The sequence below is a fragment of the Anguilla anguilla genome, chromosome 5 (assembly GCF_013347855.1).
Source record: "Anguilla anguilla isolate fAngAng1 chromosome 5, fAngAng1.pri, whole genome shotgun sequence".
In the NCBI taxonomy this organism is placed as follows: Eukaryota; Metazoa; Chordata; class Actinopteri; order Anguilliformes; family Anguillidae; genus Anguilla; species Anguilla anguilla.
Genome location: NC_049205.1, coordinates 54,570,673 through 54,591,408, shown reverse-complemented (window position 1 = coordinate 54,591,408; position 20,736 = coordinate 54,570,673). Strand labels below are relative to the sequence as shown.

At 44.7% G+C, this 20,736-nt stretch overlaps 1 protein-coding gene across 2 annotated transcripts in view; it reads right to left on the bottom strand.

The window, feature by feature from the left end:
• The window catches only part of LOC118228335 (copine-7-like), a 51,562-nt gene that overhangs the window by 28,687 nt on the left and 2,139 nt on the right, over positions 1 to 20,736 (bottom strand). For both annotated transcript variants that reach the window (XM_035419791.1, XM_035419792.1), the window contains exons 2-5: positions 19,120 to 19,932; positions 7,947 to 8,129; positions 6,560 to 6,634; positions 2,601 to 2,675 (exon numbers count right to left, since the gene is read on the bottom strand). In XM_035419791.1, the coding sequence (XP_035275682.1) occupies positions 2,601 to 2,675; positions 6,560 to 6,634; positions 7,947 to 8,129; positions 19,120 to 19,296 (510 nt within the window). In that variant the 5' untranslated portion in view covers positions 19,297 to 19,932. The remainder of the gene's footprint in view (positions 1 to 2,600; positions 2,676 to 6,559; positions 6,635 to 7,946; positions 8,130 to 19,119; positions 19,933 to 20,736) is intronic.

The window sequence follows — 20,736 nt, the reverse complement described above, 5'->3', positions numbered from 1 at the left end:
TGAAATGAGTGGCTGTGTCCAAAGTGCATGTAGGCTCTTACGAGACCACTCCCCCCAGACTAACGAGATCATCATCATCCTTTGACTGACAGGTCCTGTTTGCAGAGCAGTGATTAATCTGTCCAAGCATTTGGCTTCCCTTTTGTACATTTAGTTCTTCCGCCTCTGCTGTCAGTCTGGTGTTAGCGTTCTGTTGGCTAGCCCCCGTGCTCTAGACTGAGGACGGTCTTTTCACCACCGCGCTTATGGGACTTGAAGATTATAACAACAAAGAGAGCGCTTAAGAAGGCTTCTCCAGCTGTGCGCTTCATGGTCATTACCTTAATGTTCTTACCATGCTTCAAGAACATACAGTAAAAAACATACAGTAAGCATATTTTAAGTTCAATATTCTGAGAAACATATCTGTTTGGCACAAATGACCCAGAGCCTTGGCATTCCGAAGAACGTGACTGTTTATCTGTTGAAAATGGAATGTAAATGGAAGGAATCCAATGGCATTGAAAGCCTGCACAGCAATGGAAGGAGGAATTAAAATGGTTTCCGCACTGACATTAGCATCTCAATAGCGATTAAAATGACGACGGTGAAACTAGCGTGTGCATTAAGCGCATAGAATAATCTACTAAACCCAATGCTTCTGCCGCAAGTGCAGATTGAAGGGCGATAACGCTGTCGTGGGGGAATCAGCTTATAGCGAAAATGAAATAATGATTGATAACCGCATTATACACATTGGAAAATACATTTCTGATGGTTAGTCTATCCTTATAAATGTTAGTCGCCGAGGACGGCCAGATGTACAGTACCTCCACAGAAGACTACAACAAGCACTGCTGAGATGAGATATATCACAAAAACTTTAATATTGGAGCTGTGCATCTAATATACTGCAGGCAAAAGGTAATCTTACTGTGAGAAACATTTCATTCCTTCAGTGACAAATGTTCCATTTTTAAAGGGACAGCGAATGGATTGCAGTGTGCGCATGTCGCCACACAGTTGGAGTCATTAATGTCTGATGTACGCTCTTTGTTAGTCAGGGAGATTTACATTATCACTATAGTTTGCCACAAGTATAAAGTGCCCACATTTAAAGTTCCTATAAAACCTGGCAAAGAGTCTTGACCACTTTGCGTCAACCGGTCCATCATTCTGTGAGGCCAGAGTGGAAACGGTGGCACGTCACTGTTGTAAGGGCTTTATGCTTTATGCAGGCTGGGGAGGTAATGTGCCATGGCCTGAGGAGTGGTGTGTGCTGTATGTGCAGAATCTCCAAGCAGCTGAGCCGGACATCTGTTAGCACAGATCCCCAAGCAGAATCAAAGATGTTCCACTACAGTGTTTCTCGTCAGTCTCGTAGTTGTCATCGCAACGGAAAGCAGACGTTGCGTGTAAACCGACACCTTGTTTTTGTTTTGACTGAAACAGGTTGCTGGAAATGAATGAATTCAGAGTACAGCAAGAGAACAAAAAGCAATGATTTTAGAGGAAACCAGGGAGGGGATGGCTAGCTTCAGGCAGACTGGAGGAGAGAGAGAGAGAGAGAGAGACAGAAGAGACAGAAGTGAGAGGAAGAGACACCCACCCAGGGCCAGCTGTGTACCATACTGTGTGGGTGGGACATTTACATACAGATGCCTCTCGCCACTGAACGCACACACACACACACACACACACACGAACACACACACACACACACACACACACACACACACACAGACACACATGAACACAGGCACACGCACACACACACACACACGCATGCACACATAAACACACACACACACACACATGCACAGAAACATGCATGCACACAAACACACACACACACACACAGACACACCAAGGACACACTGTATCTCACATGGCCCTGACCGTTCTCAGGAAAACAGCGGGAGCAAGATCTTAGGCATCCCCTCTTTATGTCCCCCAGGCTTAATTTTTTTGTGACAGACAGGGATCTGTATACAGAGTAACAAATTCAACCACACTGAATAGGTACAAACAGCTCCGGTATGTTTGTACCTAACGCTAATATCATCTGTAGTTTTTTTTAACAATAAGGTGAATCTGAGGATAAAATTTAAGAATATAATTTTTTACAACCAACTGATAGGCGAAACACATGGGAGAAGATGTGTGCGAAACACATTTGGAGAAAGAGGTTGTGTAATTTTTTGCTTGTGAGAAGATATGACTTTTGAAGTTTTCCTCTATCGCTTCAAAACACTTCCTAGGTCCAGCCACTTTTTTTGAGGTGAGCGGGACTTTAACACTCCACAGAGTGATGTCAAAAAAGACTTAATCACAGAAGAAGAAAAAATTGAGACACAATAATAAATCCTCAGGGAACACAAATCAGCAGCAAACATCTGTCTTTTGTTCAGGTTACACGGGGGTTTCTGGAAGCAGCCACAGGTGCAGAACACTTTGCAGTGTAATTGTCCTTATTACAGCCTCAAGTATTAATTAACTTTTCTACAATTTCAGCTCTGTCTGCAGGCCCTTTGCAGAGAAAATATGAACTAGCTGCAATTCTTCAAAGTCACTCGCATAAGAATCTTTTTGATCGCTAATGTGCAGTCACAAAGCCTTACCTTATCATCCAGCTTCTTGGCACAGAAGGAAAGCTCAACGTAACCGTTGTTCCCCGATATTTCCTCAGCATGGACCTAAAAATTACAGCACAAACAGAAGTCACATTTACAGCAAAGACCTTTCACTAGACAGTGGAGTGATGGAGAGAAATGTCTCCGACTTCTCTTTTGGGACAAGGCCTAAAAGCCTGTCTTGTACCATGTCATTGTCTGAACCTAAAAATTGTCTGCTCTCTTTGACAGGGCATGTGTACTGCTCTTTCAGTTTTATATGAGAAGTAAATCATTCTGAGAGAAGAAATCATGAAGCCAGTACTGTAAATCGGTACTTATTTTTATTTTGGTTGATTTAGCTTACAGTGGTTTTAAGGGTGAAATTGCGCATTCAATTTGAGCAAATATAGCAAACTGAATATGCTGCATTAACAAAAACGGTGGCTATTCTGTATTCCAACAGTGTCTGTTTTGTATTGTACTGCTCTATCTATATGGATAATGCGAATATCAATAGCAGGCTTCTGCAGGGATAGAGCGCCGCTAAAAATATTTTATGATTGTGATGGTTCATAAGCGAGCACAGAACTCAAGGTCAGAAAAGTGAAAGAAAAATGTAAAACTTCCCCCTGAGGGATTCAGCAAGCAGGGAGTAGGGAAGGGGGTGTACAAAGGCCGTGGAAGGCTAAGTTCAGTGTGCAACTTCCCCATTTAACTGCTGGCTCTTTCAGTCAACCGAAATATTCTTGAAACATTGCACATTGCACTCCTGTTGACGATGCTAGCAAAATCACGCAAATTACTTCACGAAGCGTTTAGCACAACTTTGGAAATCAAAACAATCCGCCTTCAAACGTGTGAGATTATTCATGTCGAAGCATCAGCGAGAAAGCTACAGATCAAACACACAGACTCGTAAAGACTCAACTAACTAACTGTGTCTGCGTGTGTGTCTGATTCACTGACAGACCGGCATACATTCCTCTACTGTAACAGTTGACCAATTAAAACTGAACCCAACTACGACATCAGTGCAGCACCAGGTCAAGGGCGATGAGACACCCCTGTGATGTCCCTTCCCTGTGTATATTTTTAAAAACTGTGTTTGCTGAGACGCGAGTGCTGATTCAATGCAATTACCAGAGGCAATCAAGCAATAGAATGCAAGCTCATTGTTGTTGCAAGTCAAAACAGGCAGGCTATTTTTTACTCCATTTTCCCCAGCATGGTATAAAAGCCCTCGAAATCACAGAAGATCCTAAAAGGGCAATAATTAAAATAACTTCCCTTGGTTTATGCACTCAGACAGCTGCCATTACCACATCCCAGAGCCAGTAAACTGTAAACATTTTAATTTTCAATTTACTTTCTCACACAGCCTGTTGTGGCTAGAGTGAGAATTTTAATGATTTTTTTATTATTGGATTTGAGAGAGTTACAGAAGGAAATAAGGGACATGGAGAGAGCATGTCTGTGTGTGCGTGCGCATGTGTGTGTGTGTGCGTGTGTATGTGCATGTGTGTGTGTGTATGTGTGTGTGTGCGTGTGTATGTGCATGTGTGTGTGTATGCGTGTGTGTGTGTGTGTGTGTGTGTGTGTGACAGCGAGGAACAGAAATTGGTAAAGAGTGTGAAAGCAGGGGTGAGAGGAAGATAGAGATAGGATTGCTGAATATCTCGAGTAGTTCAGCTTTCAGTTTTTCTTGTCCGGTTTCCAACTTGTTTGAAAACACATCTCAGCCAAAAATCTGAAACTAAATATATACAAATATATACATAGTTTCAAATGCAACAGTGATGAGGAACCTTATCAAGCAGTTTCCTCCTTGTTATCTTGTTTTAAGATCACCTATATAAATGCAATAATTCAGGATGAATGCTTTTCAAAAACCAGATTATCGTACAGCCATCACAAAGATAACAGGTGAAGGCGGAGTTGTAATTTAACTTAAAAGCATTTCAGAGCATGAAGCACGACTATCACATTATGCCATAACTTGGTGTATCACCATCTACAAGACAGTCACTAAATAATATGTGAAGCTGAATTAATCTTACATTTGAGCTACTCCTAACCTTTGTGTGAATGAAGTACAAGGCAATCAAACCAAAACTTTCAAGAAATGCCTGTGAGTGCACTCTGACAAGGATCACCCAGAAGAAAACATTACCATTAAGATCGAGCAAGTTAGTTATAAATACACACTCTCAAACTGAGTTGAGGTGTTGTGGCTCATTTCAGGGGCCAGACCCTGACCCAGACAATGTGTCTGTTGTTTTAATGTACCCCCCTGCAGGTGCAGCAAGCAGGGCTGAGTAATGAAATTATGGTCTAACTGCGTTACAGCATCAAAGCAGTGATGGGCCTGCGGTGGCTAATAGCTCCATAATAATTAAGGGTTCTATTTCCAAAAGTGCTGCAGAGAAAGTGACACAGAACATGAACCATGTGCACCAGTCGTTTGAAGGGACAGTTGTACAGTGCATGGCGGGGGGCGGAGTTGGCACATTGGAATCCATACATTAGGGGTGGAGCATTAGTGGTGCCCATTGTGACATCATCATCCCTATTAGTGCACAGTCATTGGGGAGGCTAACGATATTACAGCTCTTTATATCATCACAAGCACCTCTATATCAATGCCCTAACATTAACCACAGCCAGGAAGCTTCTTCCAGGGAACTTGTCCACTGAAGCCTTTCTGTTATGAACTGTCAGTCACCGGAAAATGGGCTGTGACTCACAGCTCCATCAACTCTCCTATTAAATCCACAACAGCTGAGGTCATTGAGATTTTCCTGTGCCAACACCTGAAAAAGACAATCAAAAACTACTTAATATCTATATATGCAGGGCCATTTCTTGCTTCTAATTTCTTAATGACAGTTTTAAAAAAAAGGAAACTTAGGTTAGGTTCTCAAAGGTTGTAGACTGCCTGAAGATAAGGTTCTGTGTCAGGGAGATCTGAAGCAGGGAGTGCCGCTCAGAAGGCTGAGGCTAAGAGAGCTAACATTCCCCAGGCCTCCTTTTAACTCAGTATGAAGCCCCCAGCTATGGGCCCCCAGCGATGGGCACGTGCGATGTTCGGCTTTGCCAGCCTGGTGGGGGAGGAAGGGATGATGTAAATCCCTTTGCCACTGTGCTTCCTCACTGATCCTGCTCTGCGTGCTCCTCTGAACCCCATGTCTCCACACACACCCCCACCGCACCCCCACCCCCAAACACCTCGTCCAGCCGGCCTGCAGTCCCTGTGGTGCTGAAAGCTGTCTGCCTCATCTCAACGCGCGTGAGAGTCACACCCGCTTTTTTACCCACAGCCCTCCACAGAGCTCCATCGTCACACTCCCCGTTGCCTCCCCCAGAGCAGGGCCGGGAGGGGGGCAGAGGCCCTGGAGGGGGGCAGAGGCTCTGGAGGGGGGGCAGAGGCCCTGGTTCCAGCCGAGCACAACAGAAAGCCTCCGTCACCTTGGCATTGAATGGGAACACTCAGGGTAGTGCCGGGCCTAGGTTTCTCATTAACATTTGTTTGCCCTTTCAGTTTGGGTTTTTTTTTTTCTCCTTTTGAACAATCCGGGGAAATCTCCGCCTGGCAGGTGGCTCTTACTGGAAGCGCCAAAGGATCACAAACAGTACTCCCCCCCCTTCTGCTTCAATCCCTCTCTCACTCTCCTTTCTACCCTCAAGGTTATGAGGCAGCTTAGCTCGGATACATTGAAACAAACTGTATTACTTAAACTATTTTGGGCTTAATACTTCTCCAGGAGAGTTTATATGAGCCCAGTGGGAACAGCATTGCAGTTCTCTGTCACAGTTGATTTTATGCTGAACATTTTGCTGTGCTCTAGATTAATTGGCTCATTTCATTCTGAATGTTTGTTCCATGTTGATCTGAATTACTTGTCTATTTCCATAGTGTTTCATGTGTTTCACATTGTAATAAGCATGCTGAGGGGTCGTATGCCTACCGTTATGGTGGATTTGCCCGCATATTTCCCATACTTCAAGAACAGCGGCTTCATCATCTTCTTCTGGGCTACAATCTGAGGAACAGATGACATTTGTGAAGATCTACCCTGGCATGAAGGCCTGCCCCAGATCATATTCAAGATAATTAACAACCCATGAGTACACATTCTTCAAAACCGCCAAGGGTGAGCATACATCTCTTACCTGAGGGACCAAACAGTCATTAAACATCATTTCACCCAGAGTCAACATCAATGAGGCCGAACAATTTATCTCACAAATTATAAAGAGCTCCAACAATAACTTTGCGAGGTCATCTGCGGTACTGCACAAGGAGAACACAGAGCCTGGATAATATATTGCAGCAGTATAAATATTTTCATTATCTGTGGCATTTTAAGCTTTAATTCTGTTCAATATTTACAAAGCTGTCGATCCACGAGTGCCACTCCGGTCTGCAGGCAAAAGAGGCTGTTTGAAATCAAGTGGTAAAAAAAAAAAAAAGATGTTCATGAAGGACAATTTTTTGTGAAGCATTTAGAATTTTAATTAGGTCTCAAATGAAATTAATTCTGACACATGCAGACACTGAAAGGCATTGATATTCTGAGGACAACACCTTTGTTTGTTTGGTGGGTCAACGATGCAAAGGTGAACCTACTGTCTCAGCGGGAGTGAAAACACATTAGCAGAACCTCAGCTGCCAAAAATAGCACACACACACACAGCATAATTGGTTGTAATCCTTTGCTTCCATCAGCTACAAGGCTCTCTCTCTTTTTCTCTCTCTCTTGCTCTATGGCTCTCTCACTCTCTCTGTCTCTGACAGACATACACACACACACACACACACCCTTGCACAGCCATACATACTAATTTGCTTGCGGCTTTGGAGAAATGAGCCTTGGAGATTGTTGTAAACATGCCTATAGCATGAACACTCACATTTCCTCCATTCTGCTGCACCAATAGAACACTGAAATGAAATTTTTTTTTTCCCATCGTCAACAAATAATTCCAATAAACAGGAAAAGTGGTAAAGGATCTCTCTTATTCTCAACAACAACAGCAATCACTTTAAATCCATTTGTACCATTAATTTATTCTCCCAGTCATTGTAATTAAAGTCGTTAGGATACAAATTCCTCAAGGCCTTGTTTAATGGTGCAAATCTGTCAGAAACCTTCTTTCACTTTGCTAGCTTACTAAGCGAAATGAATAGATGAAGAAATGTACAAGCAAAAATACAGAAGAGGAAAAGACTGGCTAGCAATGTATTAAAAGCAATTTACTGAGCTCAGGACAGCTGTTTGACATAGAGCAAGATTCCAGCGAATCAGCTTGTGAGCAGCACTTTCAAAGCTCAGGGATTGGCCGGTCACTCACCTGGCCGAGAGTGCATTCCACGCCCCCCAGGAAGTCATCGTCGCGCGCGCCGATGCTGTGCGCCCCGTGGATGTCGTACACCTCGAAGCGCAGCTTCTGCACCTCCTCGAAGTAGTAGTCCAGGGTGAAGACCTTGGCGAACACGGGGTGCAGGTTGCTCTTGATGACCTCAGTCCTGTCCAGCTGCCGACGAGAGAGAGGGACCCTATTTACAATGTTTTGTCATTTATTTGCGACTTTTATTATTTGGACTCACTCAGTTCAGGTTACCTAGCACAAGGGTACAGTGGCAGTGCCCCAACTAGTACCTTGACCTAGTATGGCCTCGTTCCGTATGCACTACGCTACATGCACAGTGTGCCCAGGTGTCAGGATCCACTCAGAATAACAGGGAAAAATTCAGTGGGCAAGCCTGCACCCCACAACTAAGCCTCCGTCGGATAAATCCTCCCAAAAGTCTGAAGGATGTAAGAAGGTGCATTTCTTGAGGGGGGGGGGCATTTCTGATACACATACACACCCACACAATGATTCAGCCCAGGCTGTGGATTCGAGGATCCAGAGGCTCTGAGAAAGGATTTAAGAATGTCACGCCGTTGCGGCAGGGAAAGTGTCAGAGCCTTACGGGACCTCACGGGACCTCCCACCTTGGAATGAGCCCCAAATCATGTGCTCTCTCCGCCTGCTTCGACGCTCAGTGCACTTCTGCCTGTTTGATGTCGGAGCTTATGTCTAAAATGAGAGGAAACCATCCCAGGACAGACACCCGAGACGACCCTGCAGCTTGTTCACCAGTTCACCACGCGCAGTGATTGTTCCCCGCCCCATCCATCCATCCAAACCTCTATTTTTATCACCCCCTGCTTTTAAATAAAATCTGTCAGTGACAGAAGGACTTGAAAGCCAACATTTATGGCTGTCAGATTTTTGCAAATTTGAAATGTTTTCCAGTCACATAAACGACTCTGTCAGGTGAGAGCCTGCCGTGCATTCAGCATTCAAAGACGTGTTGAGCTACTATCTAAACCACAGATTTTTTTTTTTGGATATTCCCTGAAATTTAAATGACCTCTGGACAACATTTTCAGAGAAGCTGCTGACTGACATAAAAGTCAGACTGAGCTGGCCTTTGCTGGCTTTGTCTTAATATGTCAAGGTGTTTTAATATAACGGTGCAGAAAAATGCTTTATCTAAATTGACTCTACCAAAGGCAACTGCCAGTCAAAATCTACAGAGAAATAGGTGTTTTAGTTCATCTTCACTTCATGCCTGAGTCTAAAGTTTAGTGCAGGTTTTTTTTTTTTTTTTTTTTCCTGAGGCGATAGCTGGAAAGGCCTTGAACCACTGAACAATTCTGAAAAGGTCATTTGCCAATTGTCTATGGTTTGACCTAAAATAAATGGCTAAGAGGACAGACAGGCCAATAAATCAGAGAAGTAAATTATACCGTTTTAGGGCCAATCACCCAGTGCATATAAAGTGGAATATTTTACCCTGGGAAGCCCAGGCAAGGTCCTCAGTAGCTCAGGTCAGACACTGACACCACCTGCACACTCCCACCACACTCATTCCTGCTTAGGTATTCCTTTATTCAATTTTTTATTCTAAAAAAAAGACTTTCCTGATTATACAGCCTTGGCCTTTCCATGTTAAGGGTGCAAGGACCGAAAATCTTCCTAGCTGTACCATCAAAAATTAAATGAAATGAAAGCTGCAATTTTGGTAGTCGCTGAATGTAATTAAACAATTATATCATGCTGCATATTTTAAAAGGGCAATACTTGCATTATGTAGTTAAGGCAAAAAAGCCCCATAGACCTAGAAGATAATAACATGATATGAGCATTCCACAAATTTTGGTCCAAAAAAGTGTTGTCACAGTCTCATAAATGTTTCTGGCATGTTGCAAACAAACATTCTGGCAGCATCCCTTGATGCTTATCATTTAGACATGATGAAGATCATGAAGGATTTGTGGCAAATCTTCCCTATGAAAGCCTTAAAATGGCAGATTTGTTTAGCATTGCTAATGTTCCTGCTAGAATGAAAAGGAACCACCATCCACAGTTCAAATTCAAATACAGCTGAGTAAAATTATGAGGCTGATCCTTGTGAGTTAAAGATCATTTTTCTAACATTCCAAATTGTTAGCCTGGTATAATGTATGACTTAGAGCATAAGACATTCACTCTGAAACAGGCAATAGTTTTTAAACAATGACATAAGACACCATAGAAGTTGTCACACTGTCGTATTTTCCTGCGGGATGGGACTCAGGGAGAGAAAGAGACAGAGCTCTAGGTACCCGATGAATCATTCGCTTCCATTTCATCCTGCTGTTTGAACAGGCCTCTGCGCCCGGTCTCGTGTAATCTTTGGGAGCCGTCGGAAAGAGCCGCACAGATACAGGCCACAGCCTAATTAACTGTGCTTTCATGCTAAAGGTCACAGCGCGGGGTCCGATCCGGCGTCTTCTGGGACAGAACTGATGTGTGCCAAGCACACCCCACACATCTGTAGTCACGGACTGCGCAAGCCCCGAGGCTAATGATTTACTACTGCAGAAAGGACCCCTCATCACCATCTCAGTAGAAGAAATTGAATGCACGCTGAGGTGTGTTACTTTAGGGCCGGTTAATCACAAAGCGTGAAGACATGAAAGCACCTTTGAGGGTCTCAGTCATGAAGGCGGAGGCTGTGCCCTTCATCTGCAAGTTCAGGAATGAGCCATTGCTCAGTCGTCAGATGACCGTGAGCGTCCCGTCAATAAGGGTGGGGCGTGTTACTGCTGTTACCGTTACATCAGCTCCTCCCACCTACCGCCATTGTGTTACCCGTATGGTGTTAAACAGTCACAGTCTGACAGGAGTGCCCGAGTGCCCGACTGCACTCCTGGCTGTTGGGTTCAAGGTTGCATAGCGATACGGCATGAGGCAAACAATTGAGGAATCCAAGCCAGGAAGCAAAAGGAAAAATGTCAACCAAAAAAAAAGAATCCATTTCCCTCAGAGGCGTTGTTAGAGCTCTTTGAAGATCTCCTCTGGGTTGTCATGCCTAATAGCCAGCGCTTCAGGCTGAAAAGCCAGGTTATCTTTGCGTAAAAATACCCCTGCAAAGGCAAGGTGCTACTACTAAGGTCAGGAGACAGAAATCCCCCGTTTCCAGTGAGCGATGTCAATGTGAGTTCAAAACTGGATTAGCCTGAGTGGGAAAATCGCCTCACACTTACACACTTACACACGGGCCAAACCCCATTACCGTGTGCTATGGCCGCTCATGTACATGCAAGAGCTGAGACCAAACAGCTTCGGGAGGGAGGAGATCGCCAGCTCACTGAGCCCACCCAGGCTGGACACCGCTGTCACAGAGAGGGACAGATCCGGTTTTGGCTGCTCTCTCCAGCAAGCAGGCGACACTCCGCGGTGTTCCCGTCGACGAGAGGGAGGTGAGAACGGAGGGTCAGGCCGCACCGCACCGCACCGCCCACCCGCAGTGCCAGCTCACACTGGGAGACGTCTGCTTGGCACGGGACCACAGTGCCAGAACAGAGCCTTATCAGCGGCACCACACCTCCCGCTGCATACCAGAGACACGCCTCTCCCTCCCCACCCCCCCATCCCCATCCGCACCCCCCCCACCCCCTTATAGCAGCAAGTCTTCCCTGACTCAAACAGCAAGATCCCACGTGTATTCCCAGCACACACGTCACACTACTGCTGAAGCAAGATTACACTCTCCTCACATCTCAATCACAGCTCCACATGGTTATTTCGGGAGGCTTTTAAGATGGTGGCACAAGGAAGCACCAGGGAAAATAAACATCAGGGCATTGTTTATTTCATTAGCAGTGCTGTTTTATAAGCTTTTCTCACAACATTTGTTTCTCCAGCTTGACATTGTCAAAAAATCTAGCAAATTAAAACTAGCAAATACTAAAAGGTGCAATAATAATATCTGGCCTAGGGGACTGAAAAACAACATTTTACTGTGGTTATGAGCCCATACCAGCTCAATATACTACTCAAATCTCATTGTCACACTACTATACAGCTTTGCTCTGAAGTTCCCGACTCCGCCACGTTGATTTGGCACACAAACTGCCACAAGTCCCCTAAACTGTCCATCATTCTTAGATACCAAAGACCATCTACAGCAGTGATGAATTAATGAATCCAGCCTGTGGATCCCTGGCTTTGCACCTCACGGGCAGCATTCCGACCATCCAAAAAGAGGATTTTTCTGTTGAGTATTTCAAACACATTTTATCTTTCGTCATGTCTGAACGGTGGACACTGTCGTTTCTGCGTGCACGTAGGGTGGCTGTCACTTCGGTAGCTCATTTTATGCTCCATTTCAACCAATCGGATTCCCTCTGCGACCCACGGCCACGGGCAGCTCTGCGGTCATTGGACGCGAGCGAAGCAGCTGCTCAGCGGCACACGCACACACGCGTGCGATGCGCAGACCGGCTCCTGGAGCTTTCACACTCCGCGGTTTACGCCTCAAGGCCATCATTGGCAATACGGACGTATCAGGTTACAGGGCCGGGCCATGCAGTAAAAGCGCTAATAACACGCGAGCACGTTCCCTAGCATGCGTCACAATGGCTAATGAAAGAGAGTCAGCCTGCAAGGCTTAGGCTCTTTAGAGCAACCTGAGGCATTCCAGGACGCCATCTCAAAGGCCGCGGCACACGTCACCACTCGCCTAATGAGCCCTGGAAGGCCAACTATCGAATCTGATTGGACGAGACAAGGTGTCGGAATGCGGCTCTCAGCACCAAGGAGACAGCTTCACAAAGAAAGCGCTTCTCTATTCCTGTCTTACATAAAAAAGAGTTTTATGGAAAAAATAATTTCTTTTGTCCCATCTTTCTTCTTAATTCAGCATTGATTCCATTCTCTATTTTTCTCTTCCTATTGAGATGTCGGCTGCTTCTGGGTGCTTGAGATCACGTGCTTTATTTAGTATAATGCAGAAGCGCTTCAATGGTCAAATGCTTTCAATCAACACATTGATGCGTCTACATTTTCTGCCTATGCGCAGTTCTGCTGGGACTCATTGATTGACTTGAACGGGTGACGCAGTAACCGAGGGAAACTGCCATTGTTTCGCATTTGTTTTTTACACAATATTCTCGTACGCAGCTGGGAGTCTGTAGGGGTAATTGAAGTTATGTGCTTCGCTCAAGCAGTTCAATTTGCCGCGGCGCTGTCTCGCATCCGCTCACAAACCCGAAGGTGAAATTAAAACAAAGCGTCAGCCCCCACGACAAGCCAGCGCACGGCGCAGCTCAGCTCGCACCGTCGGTGTGAACACGCTGACGGCGAGCGCGGGTGCGCCCGCGGACGTGTGACTCAGTCCGTAGAGCGCTCCCCGCCAAACGGGGCGCGAGTACGCAAATCCGCCACTCCGCGAACTTCCTGTGAGTTCCCTCCTGTGACAAATCCCGCCGTCGAGCTTCCTGTCGGGGCGGGTAGACGTGGGACAGGCACCGGCTGCGCGTCGCCATTTCATCAGAAAATTTGACGATCAGCATGTCGCAGGCAATTAAAGAAAGGTAAATGGGCTATGCTAATTTCCAGCTTGTCTCCTCCATGTACAGCATCCTTCCCGAAAATCTCTTAAGTCTGACGGGCAGGCAGTGACAGGCACCCGTGTTTGTGGACAAAATAAGAAAATAAACTGGCGTATTGCTGTACAACAGTTACACGGCGCAGGAGATAATACCAATATGAGTACTCTTGCGGTAAAACCATGTCAAAAAAAAAAACTGAAGGTACTGTCCAGGAGGAACAGACTGCGCTTTTCACCCTTTCTAAGAGAGATTATGGAGCATTATCAATTTGCTATTACTGGCAACAAAGTGCACTGTGTCCATCATATCACCAGTGAGGGAAATCTGAGACATCTTCACTGGGCTCGGGGTGAAATGAAACTATTACCCACCCCCTCTCACCCATCATGGGAGGTTCAGGTTAGTGCCGTTTCAATTCAGTCGATATTCAAAATGAATTTAAATTCAATTGATTACTGGGAAAAAAAGGGTCCTTACTATTCAATGGAGAGTTTTCTTTCAAAGAACTGAACTTCTATTCATTTCATGAAATGACTGTATTGAAATTGAATTGACTGGTCCCTGCATAAATTGCAAATATTTATGAAATGTTTTTTTTCAAAATCTTTTGAAAAGATAGGTACTTATATGTAGCCTAATTCTTATGGGAAGCCAGTTGCACCAAGGGCTTGTTTGTTTTCCGAGAAAAGAATCACACAAATTAGTAATATTCTACCATGATGTCTGACTGATGGATGACCTCTTAAGCCATTTCTTCCTTAAAACGTCTCCTGCCAAGCCTGCTGAGTGACTGGATTAGAAAGAAAGCTCACCGTCAGCACAGTCTGGGCCCTACAGTCACACACACTTAAATGTTCAGGATTGAATCAACTCTTTCAGAGAACATATGGCCCCAGTTGGAGTTGACTTAACAGGGGACATTTTACTGTGCAGGTGTGAGCCACAGCTGTCAGTACAGAACATGACTGGCACCAATTCAAGGTGCCCATTGGCTATTCACAGTCATCAGGGAGGGGCAATGCTGGAGTCAGTGCTACCTCACTCCTGTAGCGCGTATGGCCTGTACGATGCAAAACGGTCACTGGTTCAGAAACAAGCACACTTTAACAACAGTGCTCCTTATGCAGGCTGTAAAAGGCATAGTGGCAACTCCAGAATATATTTGAAATTGAAAAAAATAATAACTCTAAAAACAAGTCTGCACTTGCATTGTTTGGTTTGTTGCTCATATGTGAGTGACAGCCATTCTGAATCACGGTGTTATGCCGGTATATGTCTTGCAGATCCAATACAGAAGCACAAATACAGTATGAGTCCCTTGCAAGGCAAAGGGATCTTAGAAGGCGGTGGCAAAGTCATCCCATTTCTCAAGACCCCCGCCCTATCCCCATTCCCAAGGTCTGTGCACAAGAAGCACGGTGATAGATGTGCCTCTCCAATAGAGAGCACCACTGCTGGTGTTTGACATCTAGAATTAAATCTGCCAGCTGTCTACATTTCTGTGCTATCAGCCCTGAGCCTCCACTAGATGCCTCATTTACTGCAGCCTATATTTCTCCCTGTGTGACCCAGCACATCCAAGCAGAGCGGCGTGGGGTCCTATGGCTGAGTTCTGCGAGCACAGCCGCTCTCTGTAGGGCGCTCGGTAAGAGCGGCGAGCGGACGCGAGCATGGAGCGGTAAAAGGACGCGAGCGTGGAACGTGGAGCTGATTTACAGGCGGCGCAGAGCAGGCGGCTGGCAGGCACAGACCGGAGCGCAGAAATGAGAGAGGTCACGTGACCCTCGCTCCTGATCCTACACCTCTGTGAGGGTCTTCACACAGACCACAGGAAGCAGCTGATGACCTGCAGGGCCTGTCAGAATCACTGCTTTCTCACATGCATGCTCTTCTTCTCTCTCTTTCTCTCCATTTCTCTCCCTCTCTCTCTCTCTCTCTCTGTCTCTTCATCTCTCTCCCTTTCTCTCTCTCTCTTCCTCCCTATCGCTCTCACTTTCTCTCACCCTCTCTCCCTCCCTCCTTCTCGCTCTCTCCCCCTCCCTCTCTCTCTTTCTCTCCCTCTCTCTACTCTCTCCTCCCCTCACTCTCTTTGGTTCCCCATGCTCTCTCTTTCTGTCTCTCTTTTCTTATCTCTTTAATTCAATTTCACTCAAATTCAAATTGCTTTACTTTGCTCTTTTCATTTTGTCAAAGCTTGACAATTAATAACAGGCATGTCATGAAATAGGCAAGTCGAAAGGGCGCTGCACATGAGTTAATGTGCAACAAATTAATATGTGATAGATTGTTCTTCTGGGCACCAGGCTTGTAGGTGTCTATCCTTTTTCAGTGGCCAGGATGTAATCACTTAGTCTGTATTTGGTGAGCATCTGTCTCTGCTTTTTATCACTGACAGTAAGCACATATTCTGCTCATTCATCATGTCTTTTAGCACACAACAGAAATTCTGTTTGTAATTTGTAATTTTAAATTCCCTATGACAAAGTTCCAAATGAGAAGGTGTTCATTCAGTTATAATTTTGCTGACATTTAATGGAGCAATACTAGTCTGAAGCTGGAAATAATTGATATTTTTAGTGGCCCGCCCATAATTTATCTCCCTGAGGCAAATATTTTGTGGTTTTGGCTTTTGTTATGCTGCGAAAAATGTAGTTAATCTTTCTTTAACTGCATGCAACAGTAGAATGACAAATTTAGATAATAAATTACAAAAATAAATATGTTTTGGCACACTTTCATGGAAAATGGAATGGGTATTTCATAGAATTCAGCATACATTGATTTCACTGTATTTTTGTCAACTGGCTGTGGACCCTAAATGATAATGAGTAATGTAAATGAATGGCATTAGAGAAAGTGAATAAACATTATGATCAATCAAAGTCAAAATCTTACAATAAACACCAAAGTTGATGCCAAATGATGTTTGTGGAGAAGTATTTAAGCAAATCGCTAACTAGCAGTTATCCACATTTGCTGGCCAATAGGATATCACAAGCTTACCCAGATCCTGATTATTTTCTCTGAGCCACTTAACAATGCAAGTTCACGTTCCCTGAATAATCTCATCACTTTCAATGGATCGTTACAAATAGAGCCAAATTAATGCTGTGTATTCAAAAGAAACAAACTTAGCACATTGTGAATAAATAAATAAATACTGAAGCATACAGTGGCTATATTAATCCAATTTAATGTATTTCAAGCAGTCGCCCACACTCATAATAGCAGCTATAGCTACTTCAGGGTAAAAAAAGAATTGTGATCACCATGAAAATTCAGTGCAGGCCATAGGAATTTGGACAGTGACACAATTCTTATTGTTTTGGCTCTGTACTCCGGCACATTGTATTACAAATTAAGAACACTCGCCAGGATGTAGGCACATGTGTCAAAGACTACCGTAAAGACGATACCAGAATAACGTCAAAAGATTCACCACAAGATGCAAACAGAAAGACCAGGTTAGAGTTTGCTAAAAAAAAAAAATATTATTATTATTATTTTTTTAAGTATATTTTAAAAAGTGTTCTTGAGTTCTGGGGTCTTATGGACAGATGAGACAAATATAAATCTACACCAAGTGATGAAGAAAGGAACTGCTCATGATCCAAAGCAGCCCTCCTCACCGGCGTAACGTGACACAGGTAGGGTTTTGGCTTGGGCATGTTTAGCTGCCACTGGAACTGGCTCACTTGCCTTCATTGAGGGAATAACAGTGATTGATATGCTGACAGAAGAAGCAGGATGAATTATGAAGTGTACAGAAACATCATCTATGCTCAGATCCTACCAAATGCCTCAAAATCCATTGGACAGCATGTCACCTTGAAGCAGTACAATGACCCCAAACATACTGCTAAAGCAACAAAGGGGTTTTTCAGGGTCAAAAAGTGGAACGTTCTTCACTGACCGAGTCAATCACCTGACCTGAATCCAACTGAACATGCATTTCACTTGCTAAAGACAAGACAGAAGGCAAAAAGCCCCCAAAACACACAGGAACTTAAGATGGCTGCAGCACAGGCCTGGCAAAGAACCACCAGGGACAACAGCCAATGTTGGGTGATGTCCATGGGTCACAGATTTCAGGCTGTCATCAAAAACAAAGAATTTGCAACAATATGACCACTCCACTTATTTTATTATGTTAATTTGTCAAATTACTATTGGTCCCCATAAAATGGGGGAACTATGGATAAAAAGGGCTGCAATTCCTACGTGGTTCACCCAATTTGGATGTAAATACCGAGAAATTAAAGCTGACATCATTAATCTCATTTTCACTGTTTAATTTCAAATCCACTATGCTGTACTACATACCTAAAACAATACAAATGGTGTCACTGTCAAAATGCTTATGGACCTTTACTGTATGTGTGAATCCCCCCCATCTTTTGTAAGTGACACGAGTTACGTAGACACGATGGCAGAAAAATGGCTATCCAAGCAGATGTATGAAACAGAAAGTTCCGGTATCTGCTGCTTATGAACCATCTGTTTGGCTATTTAAATTCAGCTTCAGGCGGGACTAGATGCAACGCTACACTGAAAAGGCCATACGTTTTCATGACAGATACACTCACACAGAGACAAAACAGAATCCGTCTCACAAAAACAAATTGGAGGTGACAGTATGTTCACTACGTCTAAATCAGCACGTGTCTCTGTCAGAGGTCTCTCAAATAAAGAAAGAAAAGAGCATACACTTATCTCTCCCTCATTCTCTCTCCCATTCTCCCTCTCTTTCTCTCTCTCTCTCTCTCTCTCTCTCTCTCTCTCTGATGCTGTACTGTGGGGATAATGGGGCAGGATTAAGATTTCACTCTTCATTCTGATGCCACCGCGTAAACAGACGGCTCAATCCCTAAACTGCAGCCCTATCTCCAGGTCCAATTCACTGCTCCAGCGCCCCTCTCCTCAGTGGAAAACGCTAGTCCAGGTCCCATCGAGCAAAACAAAGCACTGCCATACATCTCTGGCTCGCAGCTTGGCCTCGTGCATGCAGCAGCATGGCTTTAATGATGTCCCAGCAGCGATGGGCTCGCCCATCCGCCCAAACATGGCTCTCTCACCACCACAGAATGTACCACGTATTTATCAAATAATAAACTCATAAAATTCTGTCATTTCCTGGCAGTTTCTCCGGTGAGATTGGCCTCTCTTTTTCAGCCACAGCTTGCTCTCTCATGTAGTATTGTGTAAGCTGCAGTGGGTAAGATAATCACGCAGGTGAGCGCATCGGAGTGAGAGCGAGCCAAGCCTTAAGCTGTGGCACTCCTGGTGTGTGGGTATGGATGGCACAGTGCTAACACGATTAGCAAATACAGATGGCAAAAAAGGGAAAACGTAGAAATATTGGAAAAAATGCCAACAAAAAAAAAAATTATATAACGAACCTGTTCTGGATCGTTACTTCTTTAACTACAAAAAATGACTAAAGAGCCAACGAAGGTTGGGACCCCATCAAACGCATTTCAGACACCTAACTGCAGTGGAGCTCATTTTTGTCAAGTAGTCAGTGAGTGACTGTGGGAGTAAGTACCAAATGGGTGGGGGGGGGGGGGGGCGCGGGGGGGGCGCGGCTCACATACCTCGGTCCACTGTCCCTGTGCCTGCACCATGAGGATCACGCAGGGGTCGGACTTGTTGAGGGTGTCCCGGTCCAGCAGGGCCTTGCAGGACACCCGCAGCTCCACTTTGGAGACGCAGGCAGCGGGGACGGTGCTGAGGGCAGCCGCCGGGGACGCCAGGTCCTGGGTGTCATTCATCTTTACCAGGTAGAGCGGGGCGGGGCAGGGCGGGGAGAGGAGATTGGGGTGGGTCGAAGGAGCTGAGCAGGGGAGGAGCCTTCAGCAGAGGCCCAGAGCTATGTGGCCCTAAGGACCGTTAGTACACCTCAGCCCTGGAGAGCACGGAGACTACAGGAATGCCCACATTTGGCAGTTCCTCTGACATGAAGGGTAACCTTGAAAGAAGTCAAAGGATTGGGCAGAAGGAAGGCCAGTGGTTGGGAGAGAGACACTGCAACCTTCTGAAGCTCTTAATCAATGATACGCTAATGATAATATGTGTCCTGTCTCCCTGTTATGAGTAATACGCCCTTTAGTCAAACAGCACGCAGGTGTCATTCCACATTAAATTCAAGACCATTCAGTTGGGCAGTGCCAGGCCGTTTGTAGTGCGCGAGCACACACAGTGATTCGGCCACCAGGGGGCAGTGGAGAAAAAATGACTTAAGAATTAGGGTTCCAAAGCGTGGGATGATGGGAAACTTTTTTTTCAGATATGTCAGTGTTCAAGTCTTCAGGAAACTGCAGTCCATTAATCTGACATCTGAAACATTTCCAAATATGGGCAGCATCTGGCAATGGCTTCTTGCGTAGTGTCCACAATAATGAAGGAACCTGACAGGAAAACAAAAAAGAACATTTGAAAAAAAAAATCAATTTGCTCTTACAGCTGATGACAGGTGTATAGAATCAAATGAGTCAGTCTGCAAGTATACTGTTTATTTGACCATCCTGTTTCCTAAGCTATCGTGCATGGCTCTATCAATCATTGAAAATATTTATTTTCCACAGCATTAGATGAACCAGAGAAGCATTCTGCCAATAATGCTCAAGTTCCTGTAGCATATCATGACCACCAGTGATTATATGGCAGTTCAAATGATCTCCGTCCACTTTATATCCTCTCCAAAAACTCCTTCTTTACTCTAATTCCCTTCGTTTGCATTTACCAGTGTAAGAAATTTTTGGGACCCAATATGTAATACTGACAAACACGGCCATTTTTCCACTTTGGTGAATGGACACTTAGCATTCCATCCAGGGCCAATCTCTGTGGCATAACCAGTCAAAAAAGCTATATATGCTTTTAAGAAATCAGCATTCAACACTCTGAAGAGACAGTGGTGAGTGAGGGTGTTGTATGGTGGGGGCTGTTTCTCCAACCATTTTATTGAACATGGTGAATACTTTTAAACATCTGCCATATCTCTGGTAAACTAGTCATTAGCACCCGTTTTGGATTAAAGTGGATATGTTCCAGTATTCATAAGAAGATGAAGAACGCTTTAATTGGACTCGGCTGCACAGCATGTAATCTGAAAACTGTCATGGATGGACTGGTTCTTCCTCAGATTACAGCTATTGTGGTTCAAGCAGAGGATGCTGGCTATGAGGATTAGTACATTTAGGGTGCGTCGC